This window comes from Argentina silus, assembly GCF_951799395.1.
Source record: "Argentina silus genome assembly, chromosome: 9".
NCBI classification, from domain to species: Eukaryota; Metazoa; Chordata; class Actinopteri; order Argentiniformes; family Argentinidae; genus Argentina; species Argentina silus.
In genome coordinates this window covers 9,589,803-9,606,246 of record NC_139663.1, presented here as the reverse complement: position 1 = coordinate 9,606,246, position 16,444 = coordinate 9,589,803, and the positions used below count along the sequence as shown (strand labels likewise).

Here is a 16,444-nt window from a genome sequence, read left to right as displayed (position 1 = left end):
ACCCTAATTTACAACCTGTTTTTTGAAAGACAAAAAAACAACAGATTACATACTATGACATACAGACTAAACATCACCTATCTGCTCTGATGTGTTTTCTTAAGTATGAAGCTTCTTTTCTAATTTCTATGAATTCTTATGAATTTTCAATTTCTTTATGAATCTACCATAGGGCCCTCTTGTGGCTTTACAAGAAAAAACAGGCATGTACAAAGCTATTCAGATCTGATCGACATACTCTGCAAGAGGTCTGTGACCTTTATCAAAGCATTCATAGGTCACAGAGCTTAAGATACAGTACACACAAAAAAGTCATCACGATGCTGTAGAAATAAGACAATTTTATTGTTGAGACATTTTGGTGGAATGGGGGGGGGGGGCTTGCATATCCTCCCAACAACATCATAGACACAGTCACAATCTCTAAAGAATGAGGTATGATTACCACCCTCTACCATTTCTGACAGGCACGTTTCATTCCACCAGAAAGGGGGACATACGGTATGTCACTGAGGAGGGATTTGGGCTTGCTAGAAAAGCAAAAGTGATTTTGGAGAGGATCCAACCCTCAAATCCTAGCACAGGAAATACAGCACTGGTATGACCAAATTGGCAGGATTTTACTTAGGCCAGTATATTTCAAATGCTACTGCTACACAAAAAACAGGCAGCTCGGATCATTTCAAGTTTGTATACATATGAAATAATGTTAGAAATACAAAGATGTTGTCAATCCCAAACTACTTCAGTGTGACACAATATCTGGTGTATTCAAGCAAAGGTTTTTTCTTGGCTAATCAATTGGCTCAATTAATGTAGATTCAGTTGATTAAATAGTTTGTCACCAAATAATAATAATTGCCCTTTTATTGTGATTGGTGTGGTTACATTAGTAATAAAATGTCCCAGCTTTTCATGATGGAAACTCCCATTCACTAATTCAACATCATTATAAATGTTCCTCTCCACATCACAGACCCCCTCACAATCACATGCACTGTTCTGAATTTGCCAAGACATATCAAAAACAAATCGAAGGAGAAATTGACTGCATCTCAAATGTGGTAAATTTGACAGAAAGTACGATATAGTTTACAATAAATCAACTCCTTCTGCTTCTTCACACACTCCCCAGACTTCAGACCCTCATCATAGACCTCTCCTCACTCAGTCTCCCAAGCCGCCATAACATCGCTTGTGACCAGTCCATAGTTAGTAGTGGGGGGAGTGGGAGGAGAGAGTGTGTGAAGGTGGAGCGCGCCCCCCCCCCCCCTCCCCCGCTGCCTTCTCCTCTACCCACCCCGTCCAAGGCCCAGGTGGTAGCTGGTCACAGGGAGAGGGTGGTTAGCGTGTCTGTGGGTTTCACTGGGGCAGCTGAAGTAGCGTGCCCTGGCCTGAGGGCAGGTAGGTGATGTTGCGAGAACGAGACAGCTGGAAGGCGATGTCCTCAGCAGCCTCCAGCTTACGCAGCTCTACCAGACCATCACCAGCCTCTTGTAGGGAGTTAGCGATGAGCAAGGCGGCCTGGGAGTCACCCTCTGCTGAAATGATGGCTGCCTGCTTCTGTTGCTCTGCCTGGGGAAGAGAGGGGGAATACCTGTTGACTTCCATTCATTCTTTATTAAGACGTGCAACGCAAGACACACACAAAACAAATAAACAAATACTCGTACCTTCTCCACGACAAACCTGGCCCTCTCTGCTTCCTGCTGGGCAACCTGCTTCATCTCAACAGCCTCTGTGAACTCCTTCCCGAACGTCAAGTGTGTCTGTGAGAGGACAAGATGTGGTCTTCCGTCACAAACACAGAAGACAAGTACACACCAAACATACCAAGACCACTGTAGGGTAAACAGCAAGGACATACCAGTGAGACATCGTCCAGGATGAGGCCGAAGGTGTTGGCCCTTTCTGTCAGGTCATCACTGACTTGCCGAGACACCAGCTCTCTCTGGGTGATGAGCTCACCAGCATCGAAACGGGCCTGGGAAGGAACAGAACACACACATCATTAACATATATAACAAAGAAATAAGAGCACAAACCCCGAACACTAATACTTACCACCACGGACTTGAGGACCTCTGTGGTAATGGATGGGAGCACCCTCTCGTCATAGTCCTCCCCAATGCTGGTGAAGATGCGTGGGAGCTGGTCAGTCACCGGCCGGAAAAGGATACGCAGTGTGATGTTTACATTCTGCAGATCTGTGGGGAAGGAGTTTCAGGGGGAAAGAGAGGGATTATTGAATGAGTATTACACACATAATTAAGACATTACACAGGAAGAAACAGGAAAAAGGACAACATTCATGAATGGACTTTGAAATTAAAAGACACAAAGCTAAAAAATCAAGAATCAAGAAATGGACACAAAAGATGTAAGAGGGTTCTTCTACATGTCCTAAAGTAGTCTGTTGAAAGGAGAGTTGTGAATCTAATGGATACTTGACATGGCAATGCCAAAATCACACATCTCCTTTCAACAGATTCCTTCCATTAGCCAATGCAAAACACAGTCAATGGGCTTTAGAGCACAGCTAGCTCGAGTACTGAGGCAGTATGTCATGTCTGCTTCTGCTCCCCATTTACCTTTGCTGCCTGTGATGACAGGCACGTTACGTGGACGGGAACGACAATCAAAGATGATTGGCTTCTGCACCCAGGGAATAAGGAAGTGGGTGCCCTCGCCTACCACTATGTCTTGAACCCCCCGGAACCGGTCGAATATCACTGCCCGATGTCCTGCGTCAACTGAGACAAACGGAATAGTTAGCACCATTCAGACTCACAGTACAAAATCACTCCCTGATAGAAATCTATATAATGGATCATATCTAAGATTTTGCCAATGAGTGTTTTGCTACAAACAGTTATGGACATATCCTTATAGTGAGCAACTGATGATCAGATGACACCTTAGAGGTTAATTCTGCCGCTCACCGTTGAAGAGGGCGGAGTTCACAACGCCACCACCAACGGCCAGGGCCAGCCCCAGCTTCCCGATGGACTCAAACAGTTTGGCCATGACAGCAATAATGCAGCAACTCTGAATACAATAACAGGTTAGTTTACAATTTACAGCCACAGTTATCTTAATACAGCCATCAAAATCTGTCAATGATGTCATGCCCAAAAAAAACATGAATGTCACAGTAATTGCTAAAAGGAATTATGTAATATGGCAGACAAATCTTCTGCTTGTGGTGTGGTAGCTATTTAGTTTTTGCCCTTCCTGACATGACTGCATTGCCATTGGCCTTGGTCTGGCAGAGCGATGATGGAAAGTCAAGGCTGCACATTAGCTAACAAGCTAGCTAGCTTCAAGCAAGCATGTTATATTTTATCCAACACGATGCACTAACATCTATCTGAAATCAAACGTAGAAAACTCATCATCCCACCAGCTTGTCACGCCAAGAGAAAAAAAACAATTTTTGTATACACATGTGTAACGCTATCATGACAATCTGTTCTGGTTCAACGCAGCTAGATGAACTTGCTAAATTGGTCGCTTGTGCCCATGCTACTCAACGCTTTCGAACCATCTCGTTTTACTGATTCACACATAGCTAGTCACTCAATATTTCAACCTCAATGTTAGCTCTTAGCAAAGCTTATGAATACGCTATACTGGAAATATATATGGTTAGAACAAGTAATAATTCCACTCACCTACGGTTTTGTCAAATCTGTCTGTGACCTCCACCGGAGACGACGTAGAAACACATGAATTTGTCTTTGTACAGCGCATGCGCGCAATTTCTAACAACCATCCCCCTGATTGGCTAGATAATGCTTTTGGTGCTGTATACTGCTGTGATTCATTGGTTAGTGTAACTATCGCTGAGCATTTTGGTTGCTGAAGTTCATCAACAGTTCGATTTAATATAAAATAGGTGCTCTAATCATCATCTGCGGTTGGCACCATTGAGAGTTAGTTCGTTCAACCTCTATTATGATAGAAATTGATTAGAATAAATTATATATTTCACATTATTTTCTCTTTCATTAAGGGGACACTGTAGAATGGTACATTGCCAATTTAAGTGCAAATCACTCAAAGCACTCATACGCGCGCGCGCGCACACACACACACACACACACACACACACACACACACACACACACACACACACACACACACACACACACACACACACACACACACACACACACACACACACACACACACACCTGTGCTAGTGTGTCCTACTGTGTTTTCGAAGAGGAGAGCCTGCGAATAAGAATTTCATTGTAGTACATATGACATTATAAACTGAACTAAAATGTATCACGCAGTATGCTCGTAGTTAGTGCGAATTTAGTTCGCCATCTGGCGTTTGAAATCAAGGATTACACTGAAGTCAACCCATTAGTTTCACTTTTCATCCATGTTTTCAAGATCTTGCAAGTACGTCCACGTCTTTGGTGCGAGACGAGCGATATGAGAGGCCTCTAAGGTAATGCCAAAACTTTCTCATAAGGCGCTAATAAGATGCATATCGATATCGACGTAAGAAGCTCGTGCCTTAGATTCATAGATACACAGATTTTAGAAACAGATTTGATCTACTGGATTTCGCACTTCCTTGAAGTTTCATTCTCTCTCTATACGCAGTCAGTCCAATTATTTATTTTTATCACATAACATAATCTGTTTCTAATATTGCAGGGAAAGATCTGTGTGCAGTGCTCCAATATATTTCAGAATTCTTATTTATTACAATTGAAAGTCAAAGCACACTGATTGACATTATTTTATTGTGGACATGGACCCCACAAACAGTTGGCTGCATGAGCCATACGTGTGCAATTTTCCAGACGATCGTGTTTATTATTAAGATTTTGTCACGAGAACAGGGCATCAACATACACTTCCATTAAACGATAGACCTCGGCAGTTGACGTTTGTGTATGAGGTGTCCTGGCAACGTCCAGCAGAGGGTGTATCAAATATGATCAACCCTTCCTGAAAATGTATTGGTTCTCTAGACCTATTATCAAGACATGGCATTAGAATTTATGATCAGATATAATTGAAAAGAGCAGAGGCTTGGCGACCTTCCGTTATTGCAGAACAAATGCATGTTATTGTCTTTAAACAACAAATATCAAACAAATATGTATTTTGAATTTCTTCTGTACTCCAGTTGTGCCCACCAGATGGCGGAACAAGGCCAGACGGTGAGGGTGAGTGGGCTGCCTACAGATATTGAGGATGACCGACTGACAGACAAACTTTTCATCCACTTCCTGAGGACCAAGAATGGGGGAGGGGAAATAGCATCTGTCACCATCGTCAAGGCAACGCCCGGCTCTGCCCTCATCACCTTTGAGGACAGCAATGGTCAGCAGGGGTCGGATGTGTGTGTGTGTCTGTGCATGAAAAGTGTGTATGGGGGTAGGGATAGTTGGTGTACCATGCAGGGGCGGGATGGATGAGAATGATGTATTGATCCAAGAGGTATGTAGATTAGAGAAGAGATCAAGACACTTGGTGATGGTGATGAATAGACTATTTTACTTTAACGAAAGGGCATTCACTAGATTGCCTGGCTGTTTGACCACAGCCAACCCTGGACTTTATTTTGCATGCGTTTGCAGAGTATGAAATGTAAGGTATTATGCTTTATCGCCTGTCAACATTGATTTACCCTGAGCTGGAGTGTTGGCATACATTTCAATGGAGAGGCCAGGGGGTAGGAGCGCTTAGTCAGGAGGTTTCACAGACTGAGATTGATTTTATTCTGGTGACCTCACACAGTGGCCCAGAGTGTGCTTCAAAATGGACGACACATTTTGGAAGTGAACAGGAAGAAGTATGAACTAACCCTAAGTGAGCACCACAAAGATCTGGACCCAAATAAGGTATACTGACCCAACATTGAGAACAATTCTACAGATAAAAAAATATATGTTTACTTCATTTAATACCTGACAAATATACTCTCTCTGTCTCACTCTCTGTCTGTCTGTCTGTCTGTCTGTCTGTCCCCCCCTCCCCCCTTTCTCTCATCTGTAGGTCATCTTGAGCATGTCTGTTACTGTAGACTACAGCCAGCTACCTCAAGGTAAGATTGCAGTGACAAGCCTGCACAGGAGCCACCCTGATGTCCAGATCAACTATAACCCACCAGAGGAGCTCTGCACCCTGAGGGGCCTTTACTCCGAGGTCCAGGCTGCAGTGGCCCAGCTACTTGGGCTCCCGAGGTCTTCAGGCTCCCCAGACACACCCTCCGCTGGCTCAAATGGTGCAGAGAGAGTCTCTACATGCAGGGGGTCAACAGTCCATCGCAGGAGAGATGTTGAACAGAGAGAGCGTACAGAGCAGGCATTTGGACTCATCTCAGGGGATCTGGGCTTTGGCCCATACACAGACTTAGCATCCAGAGGTCACAGTTGGGAGGTCTCAGGGGAGGAAGAGGGTGGCGCTGTGGGTCTGCGGCTCCCTGAGGACCCCACCATGGTGGAGGAGGACTTGTCCCTGATAATGGATGCTGACATGTTCCTCTACCTGCAGAGGCATTGTGGAGAGGAGTATCAGCACATCCTTAGACAGCATGGAGTGGAGGTGGTGGATGTGACGTCCCAGGGGGTGACCACCCTGTTCCTGCAGAGTGGGGCTGCAATGGGGGAGATGGGGCGGAAGCTGGAGCGTCTAAGGGGGGCCCGTGGGGACCTGAGCCGGCTCTACCAGGAGAACGAGACCAGGCTTCGCCGAGCTCAGCTGCCCAAGAGTCTTCTCTGCCCCAGGGGGGGACTACAGAGGGCCATGGAGAACCTGCAGGTCAGGCTGCCCAAGCTGCTACTCAGTGAGGATGACAGAAATGTCTACATAGTAGGCAGCAGCAGTGACGTGTCGGATGCCAAGCAGTTTCTCCTTCTGGACCAGGGTGAGCGAGAGGAGGGGGGTGACGATGTTGCCAGCTTGTTGAGATTTCCTTCATACCCGTCTAATTTTTCAAGGCCAACGCAGGAGGAGAGGCTTACGCCAACTCTATCCTCCACAGCAGGAGCACTGGACCCCAGGATAGATAAGATGCTGAAGACATATGAGGCTGAGAGGAAGGCAGAGAGGGCCAGAGGGTATAAACTAGCAGCCAGGTTTAAGGACACTGGGGTGGGTGGGCTAGCTACCAGGCCTGGGGACACAGTGACAGCAGGGGTCCCATCTCCAAGTATTCGATCAGGCCTTGGACCCATGTTGGGCCATGAGCCTCTGTTTGGCTCAGAGAGAGTAGGGTTAGGTATTGGAGGAGTCAAAACCCAAAACACTGGGGAGGACATCCTGTTCAAGAGAGGAGACCCACTGGTCTCTGCCACTACTTTGGAGAATAGACCCTCCCTGAGCTCAATACCAATGAGTAGTGGGCAACGGGATGAGACATGCTCCTTCACTACAACTCAGAACCCCTTGTCAGGGGGCACCAAAATCCCACCCTCTGGGTCTGGGACCACCCTAAAGCGGGCCAGTAGTTTCTCAGGACGGGCCAGACCCAAGACCCAGGATACAGGGCAGAGTGAGGCTGGAGAAGAGACAGGGAAGGCCACCACCAGAGTCAGGGCCAGGTCCAGTAGCTTTAGTAACCGAACAGGGAAGGACAGACAGGACATCTTTAGTGCAGAGGTGGCGGTTCCCACGGTGATGTGGAACTACATGAAGGAAGCCTATGCCACCCGTCTCCAGGACATGACTTCTGACCTGCAGATGAAGGATAGCCAATCAGAAGGGAGCCGAGAATGTACTGTTACCTTGAGAGGGGCAGAGTCATCCGGGGTGAGGGCCTGTCAGCTGGAGCTACAGAAGCTGGTTACCATGGTTGCCACAGACTTTTGCGTGCAGGAGTTGCGCTTGGCTGAGTTGGGCGTGGCCGACTCAACAGATGAAACATTAGTGGTGTGCTGTGCAGAGGTGCGATGCCGCTTTAAAAAAGTTTCCATACAAACATTGAGAGAGAGCGTCTTTCTTATTGGCCCCAAGCAGTTGTGCATCCAAGTGGGTGCAGCACTGAGGGAGGTGTTCTCTGGAGAGGCAGGGCAGAGGGAGGGACAGGAGGATTTCTCTGTCCCCTCTACCTCCACTTTGAATCAGTCCATCCCTCCCCAGGTTAATGGGATTCAAAACCCCACACTGTTTCAGAATAATAGTCCTCAGCATAGGCCTGAGACCCAGAGAGGGGAAGAGGAGGGGACTGGTCAGAGCAGGGAGGAGAAAAACGTCCAAAGGAGTGACTCCACTAAGACGCAGAGGAACAGGGAGTCAGAAGGCAAAACTGGAGTGGGCAGCCAATCATCAGCCAGGAAAGAGCCTGTCATCAATGAGAAGGTGGAGAGGGGAGGGACCATGGAGATAGATGGCAGCAAGACTGACAAATTCCTCAACCATTCAGCAAAAGGGAATAGAGGGGGGACAGGACCAGTGAATGATACTGGGTTAATGTCTCTATCAACATCAGCATATGCCAGTCAAGACATGGTCACGACCCCAAAAGATAGCAACCTCAAATCCAAAGTTACCCAGAGGGACAACAGACAGTCCACTGGACCAGAGAGGCAGGAGGAGTCAGGGGGAGCTCTAACACGCCACGGCCCAGGGATGTCCAGTCTGTCCAGGGCACAGGGGACGATCTGTGTGTGTGGAGAGAGTCGAGCTTCAGTGAAGAGGACAGGGTGTGGGGTGAGTCTGTGCCCACAGTGCCTGCTCAAAGTCCACGTCCACTGCAGGGTTTGCCCCAAAGCTGAGGCAGTGCCACAGGGCATCCATGGAAACATGACCTACTCAGAGATGGCCTTCACCCTGCAAGGCCACGGCAGGGACTCCACTGTGAAGATCACCTACTGCATTCCTGATGGCATTCAGGGGGTAAGGCCATAGCATCTTTACTGGTTCTCTGTTGGGATATTGACATCCTGCAAGTCATTGTCCCCAGAATGTATCATCTGTTTAACTGTCAATTGACATCCTAGTAGATCTCCTTAAAAATATTAAACAAATCAATTAATTGCGTAACAGTGTGTATCTGTTTTTATAATTGTTCACTTCTCACTGCATGTTGGAAACTGCAATTCAAATGTGCCACAAATGATCTGTTATCTTTGCTCCCTGCTGTGATAGGCTAACCACCCCTCCCCTGGGGCCACCTTTCAGGGGGGATTGTTTGAGGCCTACCTGCCCCACTGTGAGCGGACCAAGAGGCTGCTGTTGAGGCTGGAGAAGGCCTTCAGACTGGGGCTCACCTTCACTGTGATAGGCAAAGAGGATGAGGCCAGAGTCATCTGGGACTGCATCCCCCACAAGACAAGCCTTCAGGGGGGCAAGTCTGGGTGAGTAGAGTCACGATGAGTCAGAGTTCTATGCCTCTATTGGCCCTTTTATGTACTTTACCAGTGTTCTTTTTGGTCTATCCAGGAATGGTTACCCAGACTCCTCCTATCTGAGTCGACTGTCTGAAGCACTGACGGCCCATGGGATTGAGGAGGCACCAGACAAATCCCAAGACACAAACAAGACCTGACCAGGATCGTTTTATCTTTCTTTTTAAGGGTGTATATATCAATCCGGTTTTAAAACAATTGAATCTGTATATATTGCAATGTTTTTTGCACACATTTTGCAGACTTTGTGTATCTCTACATAAGCCAATGAGAGAGGTTTTTATTGTTGTTAGTTTAATTGTGGTTTATGACTCATACACATTTGCATACCATGGTCCATTATTTGTCCTGGCAGCTATTGTTGATTTTTATGTCTTGTCTTTTATCCTTATCTTGCTGAATGTAATCATGCTACAAACCGTTTCTCCTTCAGCTGTAAGCTCAAATTCCTTTTAGAAGCGTGTGGTTTTCCCTAACATTCATTATATACATTATATACAGTTAATAAAAACATTACAGTTTGGCATTTTGTTGTCCAAATCAACTCATGGAAACATCCAAACGATATTGAAATAAAGACACCGCTCCAGGTCTGACGTTTTTTTGTTATGCTTTTTTATTAGTCCTGGAAAACATGTAAGGCATATGGTAACATTACACACTGAAGCGTTACAAGCTCTAGGGCCCATGTGGACAACATGGCACCACGCAGTAAACCCAGAGTCAAGCACAGAAGCAGCATCAATTCAAAGGGTTTAAAAAACAAAGTGGAGACAATAAGAGTGTTTGCAATTGGAAAACAACACTAAGAGAGAGTAGAGAACAGAAGGAGAAACTAGCATTCAAATCAACCTGTAGGATGCCTCGCAGAAAATCACCTGTTGGAGACTGAACTGTCACTAGCAGGTGACAACCTGGACGGGTAATGAGAGTGAACCTGTTTTTTTCTGAGGCGTTCCCAGATATTGGTTAATGGTTACTGGTCTTGTGAGACTGACCCGACAGTGGCAATTGGAGAGGACGGGGGACGGTTGGCACAGGGGCAGTGATTTGGCTGCTGTTGGCACCTTGATAAGAGCAGAAGGGGACCCCCCCCACACACCCCCCTGCACTAATCCAGTGCGTGACTACTGAACTCTACTGTGGAAGAAATAGTTAACTACAGTGTACACACATGCCTCTTTCCTGGTCACCTACACATGGATCCTAGTGTACTGTACATAACAAGCCCAGCCAAATGCACCAAGCACTATCTCAGCATTTCTGCTGCCGCATTGCAACAGCTTAAAGTGATTGCTGAGAAAGAGCCAGTCGCAGCCAGAAGTGGTTGTTTTCTTTTAGGGAAGTGTGTGTGTGTATGTGTGTGTGAGGGGGGGGGGGGGGTGTGGGGGAGTGGTGGGGGGAGTGTGTGTGTGTGTTTGTGTGTGTGTGTGTGTGTGTGTGTGTGTGTGTGTGTTTTAGAGTGGATGAGTGGCTCTGGATGTGGCAATGATCCTCAGACAGTCTTCGGATGCCTCTGTTAAAATAGTAATAACATACATCAAACACTGATATTAATATGAGGGTGGAAAGGATAGAGAGCGAGTGCAGCAAATCAAAATTGAATTAATTGATACATGGATGAATGCAAAGTTAGTCATTTCTGATCAATGGAAAACTGCTGTTTGGACTGACCTGTGGGAAACCATCTAACATAACAGTTCAAACTGAATGGTGGTCGCCTGCAGGGCTTTTCAGCTATTAGAATACTGTGCACATTACAATAGAACACTGATGCAGCCCTGGGGTGCAAGCTGTTGACTGAATCAGTTTCAAATCCTTGACTGAAAACCTTAACAGTAAAGAATGCAAAGAATGTCAATCACCTGGCATTTGTTAGGTTTTTAACACAGCACTTAATTTAGCTCTATACGGATGGCAGCTGGGATGTTTTCCAATGCATAAAATTACTTGGTTTCCTTAAAGGAACATCTCTGGTTTTTCTTGCATAAGAATATCTGTCTGGCTGGAATAGCATTTCAAGCTGACATACAGTACAATGTAGATTCACCAAGCTGGAAAAGTAATCAGGCAGCAGGGGTGGGGTTTGGCTCAGCCAACAGATTCATACTACTAACCTCTCCTACACACAGTTACACACCAGCGCTGGCCATGTGTTACACCCACCCCTGTGACCCTGTGAGTTCATCTAGAAGACGTTTTGGTTCAATAAAATGAGCGAGAAAAACATGAAATCAAATGACATATAATCTATTAACCACATGCCATTGAATGCATGCAATTTCATTCCAGATGTCAAAGTAATGTTTGTGCTCTATTAGAGTGTGTATGGCAATGGGGGAGGGTGGGGATTTTGGAAAACTGATAATTGACTACAACCACTGCGGCAGCCAAGAAGCTCTTGAGGTGCAACGTAGGAAAAGTGGAATGTCTCAAAGGAACTGAGATCAGCTTTAGAGGGGAAATGTTGCATCTGGGACACGCCAGGCCTGAGCTGAGATCAGCCATGAAGCTGGGTTTCTGTGCAGCTGTGCCATGGCAATGACATCCCTACACAGCTGTGTGAAAACATCTGCTCCCACACTCACTCACACAAATCATTTGAAATCTAGTTTAAAGCAGCAGGAATTTTTGAGCAGTCCTCACAAAGAAAGACTGTGGAGAACCATGGAGGTCATATATAATTTGATTGATCTATGTGCCTTTATATTTGGGCTTTTTTGTGTGTGCCAAACCTTTGATGCACTTGTCACTGCAATAGAGTATATAGTGACAATATAGTTGTAAACATACGCCTGAGGCCTGTAAACACATTTCACTGACCCGCAATCAGCACAGTGAGAAGTTTGGATATGGAGGGAGGTGCCTCTTGACGAGGTAATCTGGTGTGTACTAAGATCTAGGCACAGTGAGCACTGGATAGCAAGACCCCAACCAATCAGGAATGACTATAGCCTTTCATAAATTGTAGCAAAATTCTATCAGCACCAGTAAGCATTTTGGATGGAAATAATACACACAGTAACAACTTTTTTGTGTTTTTGTTTTTCTACAAGGTCATAGGAAAAGTATCCAGAAACAGATTTTTCTTTCGTTTTTTTTCTCTTTTCATTGAATGCACTGTTGTCGTCAAGGCATTGACAGAGGAATACATACAGTTTGGCACAAATGGTCAGGACCAACAGAAAGGCTTGTCACATTTAAAAGGAATGTAGTTAAGCAGGTCCCCACCTAAGAGTATGAACTTTGAACTTTAAACCCTTGGAAAACAAAAACAAAAAACAAGGGTAAAATAAAAAATAAGATAACATATTAAGTAAAACATCCTTTACTGAAGCATTTGTTTCTCACATGGCACTCGGAACAGAATCCACAGGTTCACAAAGGGAGCCCAGCAGATCAGAACAGAACACTAGCCAGAGCCTGACATGTCACAGTCACTCCCCACACCAGCATGGCAGCGACACTCCTGCCCAGCTCGCTCTGGGCCGCCCGGGCTTTCATTTTCACAGCAGTGGGTGGATGAATGGTTTGACTTTAGCTGCTACCCAGAAGGAGTTGGCCTTGGCAGAGGCTGGCAGAGGATACAGGAGGGGATCTGTGTTTCTGTGTGTGCCACCTGTACCTCTAGTGAGTTTGAGCAGATACAGTGTGGTCTCTTGAGTGGCAACAATGAGAATACCCGGAGCGGATTCTAAGCTTGTAGGACCGGAGTGGGACTGCCATGCTTGTAAGTGCATTAAGATCAGAGTGCAAAATACCAATACCAACTGTCCTCGTGACATAGGCCTCTTATCAGAGAGGGGGAGAGAGAGAAAAAGAGAGTGAACAGAATAGGAGTGTGAGGGAGGTTTTAATGGGGAGCGGGAGAGAGTGGAAGGTTGCTTTTTTTTAACCTGACAAACGACCTGAGGACACATACACATCTTCACACACAATGACACACCACACAACACACGGGGGAGTCCACTCATGCTAACACAACAACTTCTTAACAAAGTCACTAGTCACCATCTGAGTCTCCACACAAAGGTCCAACCCACAGACAGACAGACAGATAGATTAGCCCTACCATGAACAAGTGTGTGAAGTGCTTGAATTCTCAAATCTAAATCTAAACCTAAAGGGGACTATGAGCAGTGGTTGTTCAAGTCAGCCCTAGATAATGTCTATGTCTAAAGCATTTTCGTCCTAGCCCCTATTTTAGTATTGATCTCTGACTTGAGAAGAGATGTTAGAGTCATTCAATATAATTTAGAAGATGTTGAAAACAGACCCCTGCATCCATACACAGAGGTCCCCACTAATTTGAAAACCAGCGTTGTTGTAACACATTATGGCCACTAGGGGCATCAGTGCACCCATTTAGGGAGAGGCCAACTATTGATAGGGGCCTTGCTACTCCAAGGAAAAAACAGACAAATGTCCCCAAGAGGACACATGGTCAAGATGGGATTTAAATGTCCAGATATTACATTGATTCTGGAGTTCAATACTAGAATGTTACCACCATTTAACTGCTTGGTATTGTACAGCTTTAAAAGCTGAAGCCTGGATTTCATGAGACACTTTACAGCTCTATAATACTGGTCAGAGAGAGACAGAGGCTGGGAGGGACAGAAAGAGAGAGAGAGAGAGAGAGAGAGAGACAGAGAGAGAGAGAGAGAGACAGACCACAGTGCCATCTCTGACTAGCCTGACGCCTGTTGCTATGCCGACCACAGAGACAGAGAAAGAGAGGAAAAGAGAGAGGGAAATGGAGAGAGGAGGGAGGGAGGGAGGGAGAGAGAGAGAGACGGCAGAGTGGGTAGAGCAGAGCGAGATGGAGAGAGGAAGGGGAGGCTGGGTATGTACGCCAGCAGGAATGTTTTATTTTTTTATTTTATTCCCCTCTTCCAGGTCACGGCGAACGACAGGCGACCGGTCACTATGAAAGGAGTGGAATGCCATGGAATGCCAGAGGAGGATCAGGGAGGAGTAGTGCCTGATCCTGAGGAACAGGAGGAAAGGCCTCCACATTCTCTGTGTGGATCTGTGTGTATGTGTCTATGTGTGCCTTGTTTGAACAAAAACTAATTCTCTCCTAATTGGCACAGTGCACTGCTTGCCAACAGTTGCTTCGTTAGGAAAATCTGTAACTATAGCATCAAGCTAAGCAATGATTCACCCTCCTCATTCAATACTGGACAAACTGGCTCATTAATTCGCCACAACGCTGGTAGTTCCATCCTCAGAGGAAAACTGCCACACTATTGGCCCGTCTCTAGTGCATCGCCTCTAATTGATTATGGGAAATGTAGTGTGGTCTCAGCTTTAAGGTGATGCGCTCAATACGAATACTTAAATCAAGACAGAGTACAGGAGGCCGTAGTCATTAGCGGGGAATGCAGTTACCTGCATGCGACTCCACTGGCCGAGCAAGTCACGCATCACACAACCATGCAAACATGACCATGGAGCTGACAACCAATCAGGGACAACGCTGACTCATCCACAGTGACATAACAAAGCACTGGACCTCATGGGCTTGTGGGCGGGTGTGGTTCTGTCTGTCTGTCTGTCTGTCTGTCTGTCTGTGTGTCTGTCTGTCTGTCTGTCCGTCCGTCCGTCCGTCCGTCCGTGCGTCCGTCTGTCCGTCCGTCCGTCCGTCTGTCTGTCCGTCTGTCTGTCTGTGGGCCTGGACCTTTGGGGTGAGGAGAGGGGAGGGGGGAGGGGGGTGGGGGGTGGGGGGGGGCTCAGTAGAGCAAGAGGGGAAGGGGAGGTGGAAGTCAGCGCAGAGCAATCAAGCACAGTGGGAGTGGAGATGGAGAGGGGCATAGGGGTACTGTACTAGTTAGAGTGGGAGTGGGATTATCGTTGTCACGGCAACAGCAATCCACCCCAGGCCTGAACATTACCCACAGTCCTCTGTGGCTCTCTGTCTCTGGGATCTCAATAAGCACACCTTTGGACTATTTGCTATGAGTCAAAGGCGGGCGTAGTGGTTATTTTCCCATTCTTGTGAGGCAGGGAGCTGTTTTAAAAGCACAGCCATGGTTAAGGTGCACTAGGGATGAGGGGGTGTGAGTGATTGAAATAAAGTGACCCATGCCTGAGTGAGGGATGAGAGGGGGAGGGGAGGAGGGGAGGGGAGGGGATGGGGCCAGGCCTGAGTAATCGCTGCCAGAGTGGGCTGGAGAAGGGGTTGAGAGGTGGTAGAGATGACATATTGACTGCTGTGAAATGAGACTGTAAAACCAAACCCCCTCCCCTTAATTCACCAGCGGCTCCCCTGACACCCCCACCATCCCTACCACACCACCTCTACCACCCCCTTCCCAACAACTCCAACCCACCCCACCCCCACCCGACCCCCCCTCCCCCACCCACCCACCCTCCCCTCCCAACCCCCCAAACTCTCAAACCACACCCCTGCTCCCAGGACATGAGCACCTTGATGGTCTGCCTGACTATCCATCCATCCCTCACTCTCACTTCTCCTCTTTCTTGGGCTCCTCCTTCTTCTCCTCCTCTTTCTTGGGCTCCTCCTTCTTGGGCTCCTCTTTTTTCTTCTCCTCTTTCTTCTCCTCCTTCTTGGCGTCCTCTTTCTTCTTGTCATCCTTCTTCTTGTCCTCCTTCTTCTTCTCCTCCTTCTTCTCCTCTTTCTTGGGCTCCTCCTTCTTCTCCTCCTCCTTCATGGGCTCTGTGATGAGGATCACTTTGCCAATGTTGTTTCTCTCCTGCATCCTCCGCATGGCATCGCCCACCTGGAGAGAGGGAGAACGAGGGAAACATTGTCAGAGAGAGAAAGAGAGAGAGACATGAGAGAATGGAAGGTGGATAGAAAGAGGGGGAGGAGGAGAGACTGAATCCATCTGCCAGGACAAAAATGTATCCAGGGCAGTTGATTTGTCTCTCTCACAATACACACTATAACTCTCCTGCGTCCATTTTAAGAAAACAATGCCAGGCACCACAAACATAAATTGTCCAGCCTTTCTCTCTTTGAATATAATATAAGCTATAGAAAGGCATGCATCAGCGGGACAGGAAGAAGGGAGCCAAGTTGATATGTATTTCAATGGGGA

General features: G+C 46.7%; 3 protein-coding genes across 4 annotated transcripts in view; 1 reads left to right on the top strand and 2 right to left on the bottom strand.

Annotated features, from left to right (window-relative positions):
• Positions 1-326: 326 nt before the first annotated feature.
• Positions 327-3,737, bottom strand: phb (prohibitin). Of its 2 annotated transcripts, none has more exons than XM_083677238.1 (7): positions 3,675-3,737; positions 2,943-3,048; positions 2,592-2,753; positions 2,065-2,207; positions 1,868-1,984; positions 1,674-1,769; positions 327-1,575 (listed from the first exon to the last, which is right to left on the bottom strand). In XM_083677238.1, the coding sequence occupies exons 2-7, from the start codon at positions 3,025-3,027 to the stop codon at positions 1,363-1,365; spliced, it is 816 nt and encodes a 271-aa protein (XP_083533364.1). In that variant the 5' UTR covers positions 3,028-3,048; positions 3,675-3,737; the 3' UTR covers positions 327-1,362. The 2 variants fall into 2 exon arrangements, with proteins under 2 accessions (XP_083533364.1, XP_083533365.1); XM_083677239.1 differs by having other exon boundaries at positions 3,679-3,730.
• A 662-nt stretch (positions 3,738-4,399) lies between these two features.
• On the top strand, positions 4,400-9,962 carry LOC310809779 (uncharacterized protein). The gene is made up of 6 exons (XM_083677237.1): positions 4,400-4,462; positions 5,153-5,349; positions 5,767-5,870; positions 6,025-8,865; positions 9,118-9,326; positions 9,412-9,962. The coding sequence occupies exons 2-6, from the start codon at positions 5,166-5,168 to the stop codon at positions 9,515-9,517; spliced, it is 3,444 nt and encodes a 1,147-aa protein (XP_083533363.1). The 5' UTR covers positions 4,400-4,462; positions 5,153-5,165; the 3' UTR covers positions 9,518-9,962.
• A 5,797-nt stretch (positions 9,963-15,759) lies between these two features.
• vat1 (vesicle amine transport 1) overlaps positions 15,760-16,444 on the bottom strand; it is a 21,570-nt gene continuing 20,885 nt past the window's right edge. Inside the window, exon 6 of the mRNA XM_083676669.1 lies at positions 15,760-16,123. Coding sequence (XP_083532795.1) covers positions 15,848-16,123 — 276 coding nt within the window. The 3' untranslated portion in view covers positions 15,760-15,847. The remainder of the gene's footprint in view (positions 16,124-16,444) is intronic.